The sequence below is a fragment of the Aristolochia californica genome, unplaced genomic scaffold (genome assembly GCF_029961685.1).
Source record: "Aristolochia californica isolate CCGP_79_NKW_82.1479 unplaced genomic scaffold, dmAriCali1.0.hap1 SCAF_5, whole genome shotgun sequence".
NCBI lineage: Eukaryota > Viridiplantae > Streptophyta > Magnoliopsida > Piperales > Aristolochiaceae > Aristolochia > Aristolochia californica.
Genome location: NW_027182214.1, coordinates 1958072 through 1975584, shown reverse-complemented (window position 1 = coordinate 1975584; position 17513 = coordinate 1958072). Strand labels below are relative to the sequence as shown.

Sequence of the window (17513 nt, the reverse complement as noted above, 5' to 3'; positions counted from 1 at the left end):
ATTAGCTATTCCAGATTCTCCTACAAATCCCACTCAATCAATCCAAGTCATTCAAGGACAATTATTGTCCCTCATCTGAGTTTCTCTAGAGAAACGTTGTAAACCAATTGGTGTGTACAAATTTGTGAAGACACCTAGTGCCTATTAGTGTGCATGGAAAGTGATGGGAGATTCAGTTTCTCTAGAGAAAGTGGCTTTACAACGTTTGTCAACCTGGAAAGCGTGGTGGAATTCACTTCACGTAATCATGCCTTGCCCGACTTTAAACACAAAACCTCAAACTAGCGATAGATTGAAAACTTAACCCTGTCCATGCCTTGCCCTCGTATCCCTAACCCACCCTTAATTGTGGTACATAACCCATTCCACTAGACATTTAGTGTGAAAACTTTGGACAAACTGCAATCATTAAGACCTATTAGAGAGTTAAGAATGCAGTTAAAGAAAATGGGACTTTCACCTAGATGACCTTCTACTAATCTTGGTAAGGAGACAAAGAATTTATACTATCTAAAATCCTTAAGAGTCAATGAGGCAGACGTACTTAAACCCACTCTTCCTAGTCTCTTAAGTGCTCTTTGCATAAACCCTAGATGCATGTATTTATTAATTGAATATTTCATAATGACATTAGGTATTCTCTTCAACTATTGAAACACTCATGTATATTTTCTATGATTTTAATTTTTTTATAAGATAATCAGGTTTATGTACTAAGGATACAATTCGATAGATATTTCGAATAAAAACCTTTGAGGAGCTACTGATTGTATATATTTAAGATAATTGAAAAATAAAATATATAGAAAAATATTCAAACACAATTCCACTTTCTCTGTACAAGAAGCATACACGATTAATGATCAAATTCCTCTCTTGATATTCATTCTATTTATGTTTTCCCTTAATAGTTAAAAAAAAAAGACCAATGCTTTCATAATCCAATCCCAACCTATTAAGAAATAGATGCCCGTTATGAGAGGTGAGGGATGACCAATTATTTTTTATTTGAGTTTTGGTAGTCCGAATAATTGTTGATAGGATTAAATGTCAATCCATTTCCACCCTTTAAAAGCATTTGGGAGAGTAGGGGAGGAACAAAAGATGGCTCTAAGCAGGTGGTCAAGTATCCCATTTTTGAATCAAAATTAGGGAAATATTTTTCGATCTATCTATCATGTATTTACGTTGAATCTTGATGTCCGAACATTTAGTGTGAAAACTTTGGGCAATAGATATTAGATGTCCACGATTAGGGACTTAGATGATCAATGCTCTCATAATCCAATCCCCACCTGATAAGACTTAGAAGTCCATTAAGAGAGTTGAGGGATTAAAGATGCATATAAGCAAATGGGAGAGTATCCCTTTTTGGAAAATTCTTTCCATAGCTAAAAGAGAAATAACAGAGAGATCTCATTTTACTTTTTCTTGGCAAGTATTAATTAGCAATAAGTGAGTACAACCAAAGAATGACTCTTCTTTTGGCAGGTAACAAGTCAAATGTGGTAAGCCACCCATTTGATTAGGCTTATATTCGCAATATATTAGGCTTACACGACCAGAGACCGATCAACTTTCTTTCCTAATATTTTTCCAATGTATGACTCCATTTAACTTCTAGTAATAATGAATGCTCTTATATTCCAATCCCGACCTAATACGACATAGATGTCCATTAAGAGAGTTCAAGGATGATCCTTATCTTTTATTTGGATTTGGATTGTTCGAATAAATGTTGATTGGTTAGAATGCCAATCCATTTCCAACCCTCTGAAGGCATTCGGGAGAGCAACCCTTTTGGACAAACCCTAAGTGTATTATTTATTAATTAGATAATTAATAAGGACATTAGGTATTTTCTTTGACTATTGAAACATTCATGCATATTTTCTATGAAGATAGTTTTTTAATTTGTTTTGATAAGATATTCAGGTTTATGTAGGACGAATTTGATTCGTTAGATTTTCCAATAGAAACCTCATCGAGCAGCCTAATATATAAATTTTAAAATAAAATTTAATGTTAACAAGAAAGAACAACTCCCCCCTCCCTACGAGAAATGTGGCATACACGACCAGAGACCGATCAACTTTCTTTCCTAATATTTTTCCTATGTATGACTCCACTTAACTTCTAGTAATAATGAATGCTCTCATATTCCAATCTAGACCTAATACGACATAGATGTCCATTAAGAGAGTTCAAGGATGATCCTTATCTTTTATTTGGATTTGGATTGTTCAAATAATTGTTGATAGGTTAGAATGCCGATCCATTTCCAACCCTCTGAAGGCATTCGGGAGAGCAACCCTTTTGGACAAACCCTAAGTGTATTATTTATTAATTAGATAATTCTTAAGGACACTAGGTATTTTCTTTGACTATTGAAACATTCATGCATATTTGCAATGAAGTTAGTTTTTTAATTTTTTTGATAAGATATTGAGGTTTATGTAGGACGAATTTGATTCGATAGATTTTCCATTAGAAACCTCGTCGAGCAGCCTAATATATAAATTTTAAAATAAAATTTAATGTTAACAAGAAAGAAAAACTCCCCCCTCTCTATGAGAAATGTGGCTTACACGACCAGAGACCGATCACCTTTCTTTCCTAATATTTTTCCTATGTATGACTCCACTTAACTTCTAGTAATAATGAATGCTCTCATATTCCAATCTAGACCTAATACGACATAGATGTCCATTAAGAGAGTTCAAGGATGATTCTTATCTTTTATTTGGATTTGGATTGTTCGAATAATTGTTGATGGGTTAGAATGCCGATCCATTTTCAACCCTTTGAAGGCATTCGGGAGAGCAAGGGAGGAATAAAAGATGCCTATAAGCAGGTGGGCAAATATCCTATTTTGAAAAGGTTTTTCCATAGTTGAAAGAGAAACAACTATGAGCCCTCATTTTACACTTTTTTGGCAAGTGTTAATTGGCAATAAGTGGTACAACCAAGGAATGACTCTTCTTTGGGAAGGTAGTAAGTCAAATGTGGAAAGCCACCCAGCTAACAAGCTGGCACAATGTTTCCATGGCAGGTAATGACACCAATGGGTACCCACGAAGCATAAATGGCTTTCCTCCTCTTTGCCTTAAATATCGAGGAGGTTTGGCCTCTCTTCAACATCTCTGGAGGTCAAGGGCCAAAGCTGAAGCTTGCTCCATGTCTTCACCTTGAGATGTCTCCAAATAGCATTTCAGCAGTTGAGAAGATGCGTCGAGGCTTATTGCTGTTGGTGGAGGTTCCTTTGTGAGGTAAGAGCTCTGGGCCCTCCTTTTGTGTCTAGAACACCATGTAGATTGTTTCAGTATTTTAATATTGATCTCCTTGCTATTCCTATGCAGAGCTCTAATGGAAAATGTTGGACACGAGGGTGGGAGAGAAAGGGAGTCTTCTCCTCCAGGGACTCGTCTGAAACAGCCTCATTTCAGCATCGCTCAACAGCGGTTTAATTCCCACTAGATATGTTCTCCACTTCTTGTGCGTTGGATGCTAATCTGTCCTCTGAATCATTCATCCTTGGTTCTTGGTAAATCCGAGATTTGACTTTTTAGTAATACCTCCGGTTTGACAGAGATGCTGGCCTTGTAGTTGGTATTCGAGGCTTTTGTTCTTCTCCTCAAGCTGCAATCGCAGAAGTTCAGTGTTGAATTCCCACTAGATATGTTTTCTACCTCCTGAGCTATTTGTCTATCCCCTGAACTGGCCCATCCTTTTCTGGATGATAGGGGTGAGGGCCTGACCCAAGCCACGGAAAACACTATTTAGAGCAGCGTCAGTTATCGTAACCGATGCATCCGCCGAAACAGGCAAAGGGGTAAGTTGGGAGATTGAATTCCTCTCAATCATTCATCCTTGGTTCTTGGTAAATCCCAGATTACACTTTTTAGTAATCCCTCCGGTTTGAGAGACATGCTGACCTTGTAGTTGTCTCAGAAACTATCTGATGATTGAGAGAATGATTTTTCTTCTGCTGCAAAGACTCTTACCTAGTCTGAGAGAAGGGAATAAGGTGTGTAGCTGGTCTTCGAGGCTATTGTTCTTCTCCTCCAGCTGCGATCCAAGAAGCTCAGTGTTGATCTCATCGTCACCCAGGAACGCACGGGCTCCTCTGTAAACTGCCCCATTTTAGCATCGCTCAATAGCGGTTGCTGGAAAATCAATGATCAAAATTGTTCATCATCTGGAAGACATGATTTTCTAATGTTTTTGCTTATTTAACCTAATGTTATGTTAATAAACTCAACAAACTTTCTAATATTTGATCTCTTGAAGCTTTTCCTTTTTAAACAGAGTGGGATAGCGTAAATCTATTTCAAATGGGAACGATAATCTAAATGTAGCGTTTCCAAACCTCTGTAAACTGCCTCATTTCAGCATCGCCCAACAGCGGTTGGAAACACCATTTAGAGCGGCGTCAGTTTTCGTAACTGCTGCATCAGATGCTAATTTGCCTGCCATGCAGCCTTTAATGATTTGTTCCCTGTCTGGAAAAAACACCACGATGATATAACCGTAAGAGCATGACACTCAGAGGTCAAGAGGGTTTCCTCCGACGGAAACTCGAAGCAGCCTTCCGACTTTGATTCATCAAACGGTTGGGACTCTTTTTTCTATCTCATAACATTGCTACGGAGGAAGCCAGTTCAAGCTTCCAAAATACCGCCGCCTGCTATTTCAGATAAGCTGCATTTCCTAAAAAGGTACCACCTCAAATGGTCCTTAAAACAAAAAACCCTTAACCCTAATGGTCCTATTGCAAAATTGCATACAGGACCATTCTTTAATAAGATAATTACTTAAACAATTAAAATTTAAAAATAAACAATTTACATAATAAAATTTTATATATTCAAATTACGGAACATTGATAAGCTCATCCTTAAGAAGCGACATCCACCCCCATGCAAAGGTGACATCCACATTGCTCATGCAAGGCACGCAGAGGGTGACGTCCCCATGCATGGATGAATCTCAGTCACCTCAAGGATCCTCTAGAATAATTTCTCTTACAATCACTCATATGAGGGACCCACCACAAACTTTATTTTCTATTCGATATTCTCCTACAAATCCTACTCAATCAATCCAAATCATTCAAGGACAATTATCTTCACAAATCAATCACTCAAGAGAGGAGGATCAAGATCCAAGAATCATGGAAGAATAATAGAAGGAACAACCCATTGGTTTGTACAAATTTGTAAAGACACCTAGTTGCCTGTTAGTATGTAGGGAAAACTTTGGAAGATTCGATTTCTCTAGAGAAAGTGGTTTTCCAATATTTGTCAACCTAGAAAGTCATGGTGGAATTCACTTCGCCCAGAGAGAGTGAATCACCCCGTTTCTTAAGAAAACGATGGAACATAAAATCCACCTCTCTAGTTAGAATTTTACTTCCATCCTTGGTTGCCTTCGTAGGTTTTCACATCGCTCATTCGTCCTCCTTCGTTCTTCCTTTGTCTTCTTCTTCGTTCTTTTTTTCTATAAATTTCATAATTAGTAATCAGATTGATTAAAATTTTATGAACTATTATTATTTCTTAATCATAATAATTAATTATAAATTTATTTATTTTTATCAAAATTCAAATTCATGCTATTTAATTCAAATTTTATTTTAATCAATATATATTAATTTAAATGTAATTAAAAATCGTATTTCTTTTTTTTTATGAAAAGCCTGGTACTTCCATGCATAATTAAGCAGTTTTTATTTTTTTAAATTATGATTATTTGATAAATATTTTTTAATGTTTTATAATTTTCATATAATATCCTTGAACTTTTTTTGATTAGTTATCATTGTTGGTGAATAAATTAATTACGAATTTAATTCATAATAAAAATATAATTTTTTATTTAATAAAAAATCATTTTATATCTTTAAAAAAAATAAAATTTTCTTATAAAAAATTTTAATTGAATAATTTAATTATATACGATAAATTTAAATTTAATCTAAATTTCCTTTACGATTTAAATTTATGTCATCTAATTAGAAAATTATTTTATAACTAAAGTAGTCAATACAAGATTTTTGTCAACTAATAAAAAATATTTATAATATATAATGACTTATCATAGCATGAATGCCCTCTTTCCTAGTTATTTTATCATTAATCTTTTTTATTAGTGAATTCCTTTGGCACTCGTAGGGGTGGCACCAAGCCGAGCCGAGCCCGAACCTGCTTATGTTGGAGTCAAGCTTGATTTAAATATTTTGTACCGAGCTTCGAGCCGAGCCTCATCTCGAGCCTAAAATTGTTATCGAGCTCGAGCCCAACGAGTTCGAGCCGAGCTCGAGCCTCAACATATATTTAAAACTTTTCAAAAAATATATATCGAATAAAATATATATAAAATTATGCATACATTTTACATAAAATTGTGCATAACTTATATATATAATACGTGTATAAGATTGGGCATAACCTCTACTTAAAATTGAGCATAATCTATATATATAATACTTGTATAAAATTCGGCATGACCTCTACTTAAAATTGGACATAATCAATATACATAATACCTGCATAAACACTCCATAAACACTTCATAAAATTGTCTATACATTCCATAAACACTCCGTGAAATTGTTTATGCATTCCATAAAATAGTCTAAACACTCCATACACTGCATAACATTATAAATAAACTTCATACAATAATCGAACACAACAAAATTAAATGAAATATCACTATCAATTTACAATCACCCAAATAAAAACTATAAATCCTTTAAATAAAATCCTATTACTATTACAGACTTACTAGAAAATTACAAGAAATATTTTAAATTTTTCTTAGGAAAGTTAAATGGACCTCTTATTGCCTTTTCTAAGGAAATAAATAAAAATTAATAATTATTCAAATATATTATTATACTTATCGATAAATTTTTAATCACATAAAATATCAAACACAAAATTGCTATGAAAATTGCCTCATGCTCAAAGTATTATATCATCAACTGTCAAATGCTTATTCAAAATTTTTCTATATGGTTTTCTAACCCATCTTGGCAAGAAAATCTTACTTAGAAAATTATATGATTTTTTAAAAATAAATTATAATTAGAAAAATATTTTGAAAAAACATGAGGCATTAATGGTCCCTATATTTCTACTATAAATATCTTTTCAACATTTATTGAAAAAACCACTAATAGTCTCTAGAAACGGATTTCTACTCAAATATCTTTTCAATTTCTTTAAGAGCCATGAGGAAGGGACAAAGAGTTTTTTTTTCCTTGTTTATGATCTCGAACGTAGGGGTGGCTTTGAATAAATTATATATAAAATTATGCATACATTTTTAAAAAATATAATGATAGGGGAGGTTCAGGATTGAATTTCAATAATGGATTAAAATGCACCAATATTAATATTTTTTACTCCAATTGTTGTCTACCTTGTTTTGTAATTTTTGAATCTGATCATAATTTATTATGGCTTCCTTAGTGCCCCTAGATGAAAATTTATATTCTAGGAAAAACTAAAAATATTTTTCCTATGATACATATTCCCAAAAAAACCTTTAAATAAAATCTTATTACTATTAGTGACTTATTAGAAAATTACAAGAAATATTTTAAAATTTTCTTAGGAAAGTTAAACGGACCTTTTATTGTCTCTTCTAGGGAAATAAATAACAATTAATAATCAATCTAATATATTATTATATTTATAGATAAAATTTTAATTAAATAAAATATCAAACACAAAATTGCAATGAAAATTGCTTCATGATAAAAGTATTACAGCATCAACTGTTAAATACTTATTCAAAAATTTTCTATACAACTTTCTACCCCATCTTGGTACGAAAATCTTACTTAGAAAATTATATGATTTTTAATAAAAAATTTCAATTAGAAAAATATTTTAAAAAACATGAGACACTAATAGTTTATTGAAACTTATTTCTATAAAATTTATTTTTAATTTTTTCTAGAGGAAAAAGTTTTTTTTTTTTACTTTATGATCTCGCACGAGGGAGGGGGGAAATTATTTCTCCCCTAATTTCTCCCCTGAACTTAGGTTCTGGTTTTTCGCCGAGACAACGCGAAGGGAAGGGGGTTACGGCGCCTGGGAGGACCTATCGTCGAGGATGATGGCTGCGATGGAGGTGGCGACGACGGAAGCGGCGGTGACGAAAGCGGCGATGACGAAAACAGAGGCGACGGCGAGGAGAGGAAGAAATCGAACGGATGGCCACAAAGGCGGTCGATGAGCAGCTGCGACAGCGGTAGAGACGGCCGACGAACAGCTGCGACAGCGGTAGAGGTGGCGACAACAGCCGACGGTAGGGGTCAGCGGTGATGAGGGGAGGAAAATTTTTTTCCCCCCTCCCTCTCGATCCCGCTCCCGCTCCCCCGCTCACTCGCAATCCCGATACCGATCCAACTTACTTCGAGCCGGCTCGCGAGCTGACAAACCGAACCTGGCCTCGGTCGAGCTTGGCTTGTTATGGTAAACGAGCCGATTTAGCTCGAGCTCGATAGATAATGAATCGAACCGAGCCGAACTCGAGCTGGCTCGGTTCGAAGCCACCCCTAGGCACTCGTCATAATGCTAACTAACAAAAAAATCTACATTCTATTGTACTGTCTATAGGCCATACTAACATAAAATAAGTACATTCCCTAGGGAAAGTCAATCACCTCATAATTCACTTTCTCTTTCCCTGGATGATCTACTTTCTAAGTGTAGTAACCCACCGGATCACCGTAAGATACCTCAACATGTGGAATTCTAGAGCTTTTTATTTCCTTCCTCCTTGGCTTTCGAAAAACTATATAAACCCTTGGACTCTTACTTGTACACATCGAATTCATTCAAACAATTTTTTTTGTTCCTCTCTTGGTGGTTGAAGCTTATTCCTATGCATTGAATCTCCCAAGCTAGAGAATTAGGGTTGTGGGATTAGTCTAAACCCTTTCCCTTAAGCTATATTTATAGATGCTAAAAGTACCAATATTGTAATTATACCCTTCACCCTAGTAATAGTGAAGAAGAGACAAGAAATATGAACTAATTACATCAATGACACGCAAATTACCTCATATCTTCCAACTCTCCCCTTCAAGCTGGTAGGTAATGGCAATGATCCCACCATGAAAAAAATAGCATAGATGTAATAATAATCTCCTCCATCACGGTGTCCCAAGGACAACTGCGACATTGGGTACATACTCTCAAGGGATAGAATTGGGTGATAAAACACAAGTCGAAACCAACTTAAAATGATTTCAAAAAAATATAGTGATAATAATCACTAAAGTGGGTAATGCATGTCAATCACAAGACAAAAAAAAAAAACCTAAGGGTACCAATAAAAAGCCTCAATGGACTTAAAAATCACCTACATTTATCAAAAGGACCAACCAAAACTACACTCCAAAATGGTTGGCCAAAGGGGTAAGTGAGAGTCAACTAAAGAACGGTTGGAGAAATGCTACCAAATAATAAAAAGGCAATGGGGAATCAATAGGAAGACAAGATGAAAAAGTTGGGGCTATCATGTGCTTTTTTATGAAGTAATCCAAATTCTTCATCATATGAACCAATGCCGATAACAGTCAGCAAATAATGAACCCAAGGCAAACAACTGAGGAGTTCATCTTCAATAATAATGTCTCAATCAAAGAGACACAATACCAGTTGTGGTAATGAGCCAATGCCCAAATAACACATACCAAATATATTCTTATATAGCAATGGATAAATGGTAAATAGTAAAAGTCCTTAAGAGTAATAAAGACACATGAGATAATTTGCAGCAAGTCCATGTAAATAAGGAAGATGTACACTAATTAATAAGTTGTAACCGAGTACTATGCTACCAATAAGTTGAATCGATTGTTGTTAATATTCTAATTGTTGATTTTCAGGACTCCAAGAATTTAGCTCATGGAGAAAAAGGGAAAGAAACCCATTGGGAGAAAACTGGAGGAAGAAGGGTTGTGGAATTGATTCCTAACCCTCCCCCCTGAAGCTCTATTTATAGATTAATGAAACTACTATATTAAAATAATATCCCTGAACTTAGGGTTTAGGGTTTAGGGTTTTAACCCTGAAACTTTAACTTCATTATATCAATACCATCTCTATGAGATTACCCTTTATTTACCATCCTACCTCAATATATGTGGGCCTATGGACCTTCTCCTTGATCTGTGGACCTTGAGTCCGCCTTCTATATCTCTTAGATGCATGGGTCTTCCTTGATCTTATGGGCTTGGGCCCATCTTCTAATACACTTGGATATGTGAATCTTCTTTGGTCGTGTGGGCTTGGGCCATGTCTTCCAACACTCCCCCTCAAGCTGGGGGTGAGAGAACAACATGTACTCCCAACTTGCTGCAAATGATGTATAAAATCTTTTTTGTATAATATGGCTTCATCTTCCAACACTCCCCTTCACGTTGGTGCTCTCGTTCATGAGGCCCAACTAGTACAATATCAGTGAGAGTAAATCACTCCTAGCCGTTAAGACATTGCTTTGAAGTGTCCACCTCCACCACCGTGTCCCGCCATAGGACAATGACTCTCAAGTGGTAGAGTAATATATGCAATGAATAGGGGGAGGGGGGGGGGGGGGGGGGGGGGGGGGGGGGGGGGTGGGGGGGCATGTAACATAAATATAATGATAACTTCCTCCGTCGTGGACTTCCATCCACAAAAATTAAATATTTTTTACAGGGGTGAAGTTCCTTCGTCATGGACTTCCAACCACAAAAAAAAATTGATATTTTTTACGTGGATGAAGTTTCTCCGTCATGGACTCCCAACCACAAATAAATTTGATATTTTTTATGGTGATGAAGTTCCTCCGTCATGGACTCCCAACCAAAAAATTTTGATATTTTTTACGGGGATGAAGTTCCTCTGTCATGGACTCCTAACCACAAATAAATTTGATATTTTTGACGGGGATGAAGTTCCTCCGTCATGGACTCCCAACCACAAAAATTTGATATTTTTGATGGGGATGAAGTTCATCTGTCATGGACTCTCAACCACAAATAAATTTAAAGGGACATAAATAAATAATAGTATGAAGCTACCTCTTCTTCAATAATAATGTCTAATGAAAAGAAACACAATTGTAGTAACTGAAATGAGCTTGGCTTGGGCCCATTTAACTCAACCCAAAATAATCCTTGTAAAATTCACCCATGAAATAATCCATGTAAAATTGTCCCATGAAATTATCCTATGCACATATCTGTTCTAAATAATGTACTGACCAAGGAATAATCTTTCAATTTTTTTAAAAATAATAATCCAATCAGAGAAAAATATTTATCGAGTTGCGCCAAATTCTTGGGCGCGTATACTGTGGCAGAAACTAAGTGGCCCAAGTCAGGATGATCCGGACCCGAGTTGACTCGATCTGAAACAGAAGTCACGCGAAAGCCGTTGAGTCGACTCGGTCCGGGTTGCGACAGAACCAACACTGGGTTAACTCGGGGCACAGTTAAATTTTTCCTAACTTAGGGGGGGGGGGGGGGGGGGGGGGGGGGGGGGGGGGGGCAAACAAAACACATAATCATGTCTTGCCCAATTTTAAACACAACCCCAAACTAGCGATAGATTGAAAACATAACCCTGACCATGCCTTGCCCTCGTATTCCTAACCCACCCTTAATTGTGGTACATAACCCATTCCATTAGACATTTAGTGTTAAAACCTTGGACAAGCTGCAATCCTTAAGACCTATTGGAGAGTTAAGAATGCAGTTAAAGAAAAAGGGACTTTCACCTAGACGAGCTTCTACTAATCTTGGTAAGTAGACAAAGAATTTATACTGTCTAAAATCCTTAAGTGTCAAAGAGGTGGACGTATTTAAACCCACTCTTCCTAGTCTCTTAAGCGCTCTTTGGATAAACCCTAGATGCATGTATTTATTAATTGGATGTTTCATAATGACATTAGGTATTCTCTTCAACTATTGAAACACTCATGTATATTTTCTATGAAGACGATTTTTTAAATTGTTTTGATAAGAAAATCAAGTTTATGTACTAAGGATAAAATTCAATAGATATTTCGAATAAAAACCTTTGAGAAACTTTCAAATATATATTAAAATTTGCAGGCACAATTCCCTCTTCTTTGTACAAGAAGCACAACGTACATGATTAATGATTGAATTCCTCTCCTGATATTCTTTCTATTTATGGTTCCCCATAACAGTTAAAAATAATCGATCAGATAATGGGGTTTTACTTACTACGGATCCAACTCAATAGTGTTTATAAGAGAAAACTTGTGAACTTGTTGAAATTATATATTTAAAATAATACAAAAATAGTTATACATTAAAACACAACCATAATCTCCCCTGTTTGTACACGAGGCACTATGTATACAATTAGGGATCAAACTCCTCTCTTGCTGTTTTTCCTATTTATGTTTCCTCATAACAGTTAATAGAGATCAATGCTCTCATATTCCAATCCCTAAAAGTCATTAAGGAGGAAATATTTAATCTTCCTCTTCCTTATCTCTCAAAGGTTCTTGGGACTAAATCCATGTGCCTTGTATATATTAATTGAATATTTAAGAATGACCATTAGGTAAACTCTATGAAGAAAGTTTTTTTACATTTGTTTTGATAAGATAGTTAGGTTTATGTACTATGGATCCAATTCGATAGATATTTTCCAATAGAAACATCACAAAGCAACAAAATATATAATTTTTAAATATAATAATTATACATAACACTCCCCCCGCTCTTCTATGCAAGATGCACGGTGCACATGATTAGGGACCGAATTCCTTGCATGATGTTTTTCCTATTTTTGGTTCCTTTTAGTAATGATGGATGTAATCCATTCCCAACCTAATAAGACCTAGATGTTAAATCCCTAAGTATACTCTAAAATCCAACAATAGATTTTTTAATCTTTATATTTTGTATTCATGTTGATTTGCAAAACTTTTGGCCAATTCGAGACATTTAAGATATATTAGAAAGTGAGATATGTAATTAAAGAAAATCGAAACTACGACTAAGACTAGTGTCTACTTACAAAATCTATAGTTTTTTAATTTGTTTTGATAAATAATCAGGTTTATGTAGGACGAATTTGATTCGATAGATTTTCCAATAGAAACCACGTGGAGCAGCCTAATGTATAAATTTTAAAAATAATTTTAAAATAAAATTTAATGTTAACAAGAAAGAACAACTTCTCCCTCTCTACGAGAAATGTGGCTTACATGACTTGAGACTGATCGACTTCCTCTTCTAATATTTTTCCTATTTATGAATCCACTTAACTTCTAGAAATAATGAATGCTCTCATATTCCAATCCCGACCTAATAAGACATAGATGTCCATTAAGAGAGTTCAAGGATGATCCATTATCCTTTATTTGAATTTGGATTGTTCGAATAATTGTTGATCGGTTAGAACGTCGATCCATTTCGAACCCCCTGAAGGCATTCCAGAGAGTAGGGGAGGAATGAAAGATGCCTATAAGCAGGTGGGCAAATATCATGTTTTGAAAAGGTTTTTTTCCATAGTTGAAAGAGAAACAATTATCAGCCTTCATTTTACACTTTTCTGGCAAGTATTAATTGGCAATAAGTGGTACAACCAAGGAATGACTCTTCTTCGGGAAGGTAGGAAGTCAAATGTGGAAATCCACCTAGCTAACAAGCTGGCACAACGTTTCCATGGCAGGTAATGACACCAATGGGTACTCACGAAGCATAAATGGATTCCCTCCTCTTTGCCTTAAATATGGAGGAGGTTTGGCCTTTCTTCAACATCTCTCGAGGTCCAGGGCCAAAGCTGAAGCTTGCTCCATGTCTCCAAATATCAGTTCAGCAGATGAGAAGATGCGTTTAGGCTTATTGCTGTTGGTGGAGGTTCCTTTTTGAGGTAAGAGCTCTGGGCCTTCCTTTTGCGTATGTGTCTAGAACACTATGTAGATTGTTTCAGTATTTTAATATTGATCTCCTTGCTATTCCTATGCAGAGCTCTAATGGAAAATGTTGGACACGAGGGTGGGACTCCATTATTGAGGGAGAAAGGGAATTTTTGGATGGAACAACATCGTTGATCTTCCTGGGTTTTGTTCTTCTCCTCCTGCTGCAATCGAAGAAACTTAGCATTGACCTCATCTTTAATGTCCTCCGTATCGTAAGCCAAACCTCTGAGGTCGCTCACCCAGGAATGCACGGACTCGTCTCAACCGCCTCTTTTCCGTTGCAAAGACTCTTATCTAGTCTGAGAGAAGGGAATAAGGTGTGAAGCTGGTCTTCATGGGTTTTGCTCTTCTCCTCCAGCTGTGATCGGAGAAGCTCAGTGTTGATCTCTTCGTCAACGTCCTCCATATCGTAAGCCAAACCTCTGAAGAAATAATCCCTATTTTTATTAAATTTTTATTTCGATTTTAGTGTTGGTCTCCTTTCTATGCCTATGCAGACCTCTAGGGGCACATTTAGGACTCCGACATTGAAGAGAAGATGTTGCCGCATACAGCGAGTTGCTGGAAAATCAATGATCAAACCTCTTGTGCTATTTGTCTAATCCCCAAGAACTGGCACTCCGTCATTGAAGAGATGTTGCTGCATACAACGAGTTGCTGGAAAATCAATGATCAAACCTCTTGTGCTATTTGTCTAATCCCCAAGAACTGGCCCAGCTTTTTCTGGATGACAGGGGTGAAGATGTTTAAACATAGAGTGAGATAGCGAAAATGTATTTCACAAGAAGAGAGGTTGCAGATTCATGAGGTTTGCAAATGGGAACGATAATCTAAATGTAGCGTTTCCAAATTATGGATGTTATATTAAGATGCCGCGAATGCTTCAAATTACTGATAGATTTTGGAAGCTCCTTGATCTTGGCCTTCCGCTGTCCATAATTGTACCAATACAACCTTAAAAAATGAAAAACCTCTCTGAAAACCTCCTTGATCTTAGCTCAGGTCCAGAGCAGGGAGATTGCTGCGAATGAAAAACTTCCTTGATCTTAGCCTTCCGCTGTCCATAATTGTACCAATACAACCTTATAAAACGGAAAACCTTAGCCAAGCACAAGTAGCTCAGGTCCAGAGCAGGGAGAATGCTGAAAACATCCCTCCGTTATTTTTGGAAGTGTCATTTACCTCAGAAACTATCTGATAATTGAGAGAATGATTTTTGGTCTGCTGCAAAGACTCTTATCTAGTCTGGTCTTCATGGGTTTTGCTCTTCTCCTCCAGCGGCGATCGAAGAAGCTCACTGTTCATTTCATCGACAACGTCCTTCATATCGTAAGCCAAACCTCTGTAAACTGCCTCATTTCAGCATCGCTCAACGGCGGTTGAAAACACCATTTAGAGCCTTCGATGATTTGTTCCCTCCCAGAAAAAAAACACCACGATGATATAACCGTAAGAGGATGACACTCAGAGGTCAAGAGGGGTTCCTCCTTCCGATGCTTTCAATTTTTCAACAATGAGGGAGTTTGTTTCCACTACGGAAATGAATCAAAACTAGGAGAGTTTGGGTCGGTCGGCAACTCGAAGCAGCCTGCCGACTTTGATTCATCAAACAGCTGAGACTCTTTTTTTCTCTCTGATAACATTTGTATGGAGGAAGCCAGTTCAAGCTTAAAACCAAAATTTCTCATTCCACTTTATTATTCTTCGAATCTCTCTTCTTTATTTGAGCTTCTCTTCTTTTTTGTCAATCCAACATTTTTCAATTTTTAGCAAACATCAATTCAAATGCCATCCTAGCACATTCTAATTTGCCACACACTTGGTCATTCTTTCTCAGCAATGGTTGCAAGTAAGACCAAGGAATATGAGTAATTAACGATTCATTCCAACATCGGGTAAGTCACCTCTTCCCATTCTAAATGATCAAAGAAGAAAGTACTCCTCATGAGATTAACTGGTCTCCGCGCGTGCTTTCTGAACGAGGCAACAGCTTGTATAACTGAACTTTTATGTTTCCATTACATGAAAATATATGTACAGAGACAGATTTTCTAGCCTAAAGAAATTAAACCTCCATTTATTACGCAATTAACTAGTCCAATGGCCACTCTAGAACACCTCGACGCCAGGTGTTGGCATCTTTTCAAGATTAATGCTGATACTTACCCCCTCCTGATTTCCTGTGCATTCCACAGCCAGGCGACCTTTCAAACCATTCAAGACAAATCTCAAACTCGAAACGGCAGATCATCTGCCTCTTCCTACTCCACTCATGGCACGCAAGAAGGTGAAGCTTGCTTGGATATTGAACGACTCTACGAGGAGGGTGGCATGCAGGAAGAGGACAAAGGGTTTACTGAAGAAGGTGAGCGAATTGAGCACCCTCTGTGGGGTGGAGGTGGCTGTTGTAGCGATCAATCCCGACAACCCAGAGCCTGATATCTGGCCGTCCGTCCCTGATGCCATCCGCACTTTGGAAAAGTTCGAGTCTCTTCCCAAGTTGGATCAAATCAAGAGGACGATGAACCAGGAAGGGTTTTTCAGGAAACAGATTGAAAAACTCGACCAACAAGCGAAGAAGTTAGCGAATAGAAACCAAGACCTTCACCTGGATACCCTCTTATATCAGTGTCTCAGTGGGAAAAGCCTTGATGATCTTAACAGCCAAGATCTTTGTGATTTGGCCAGGATGATCGACGCCAAGGCCAATGCACTAGAGGAGAGGATCAACGATCTCAAAGGCAAGGAGACTCATTCGGTTCAGCAGGCATCAGTTGAGGAAAGGAAGATTCTCTTGTTCTATACAATATCTATAATCAAAACATCGGCTAATTTTTTAATCTTGTCAAATTGGATCTGGTATTGTGACAATTTTTATCTGTTTGTTTTAGCAGGAAATCATGGGAGTAGAATTCTCTGAAATTTTATCTAGTTTAAATGTTATTTGTTAGTTTATTTCATTTTTTACTAATGTTATTATACAAACTGTGCCTTAATTAATTATCATACAAACAGTAGCACCACATTGCCTTTTTCAGTGACATTTCCAGTGTCCAGATGATGAGCCTGAATTTGTTGTGCCATTGAGTCCTTGATAACCATTGCATTCAGCATGTCTAGATAAAGAGCTTCATATGACCCAAGATTAGTGAAAGTTATTTTAAAATAATCCCATTAGGGACCTGAGTTGATCCCCACAGAATAGAATAAGAAGAACTGGTGTGTATGTAGGAGATTCCTGTAGGACCAGTTTCATTCAACATAGGATGAAGACTCAATTTTGTAAAATAGTCATGGAAACATATTAGAATGCATTATGTGAATGAATAGAGGAGCATAACCCCAATCGCTTTCTTATGTTCTCTCTCTAACACGCCCTCCAACGGTCGAAGCCATATTCAGGATAAGTTGTGATGACAAACAGTGGAGAGTTTTTCCTTCTTTAAGTTACAGGAAACCTTAATATGATTTTTAGTACTTAGCTTGGCTTCTTTAGTTCGGAGAGAACCAGAGAGAAATGGGTTAAAAGGATAAGGAAGACTTTA

At 36.6% G+C, this 17513-nt stretch overlaps 1 protein-coding gene across 1 annotated transcript; it reads left to right on the top strand.

The window, feature by feature from the left end:
* The first annotated feature begins 16240 nt into the window (after positions 1–16240).
* On the top strand, positions 16241–16878 carry LOC137966329 (agamous-like MADS-box protein AGL80). Its single transcript, XM_068812912.1, has 2 exons — positions 16241–16764; positions 16863–16878. Exons 1-2 carry the CDS (start codon positions 16241–16243, stop codon positions 16876–16878), a joined length of 540 nt encoding a protein of 179 aa, XP_068669013.1.
* The last annotated feature ends 635 nt before the right edge of the window (positions 16879–17513 follow it).

Bases quoted from the DNA above. Each gene is read 5' to 3' on its own strand.
- LOC137966329 (XM_068812912.1), top strand. From the start codon at position 16,241: ATGGCACGCAAGAAGGTGAAGCTTGCTTGGATATTGAACGACTCTACG.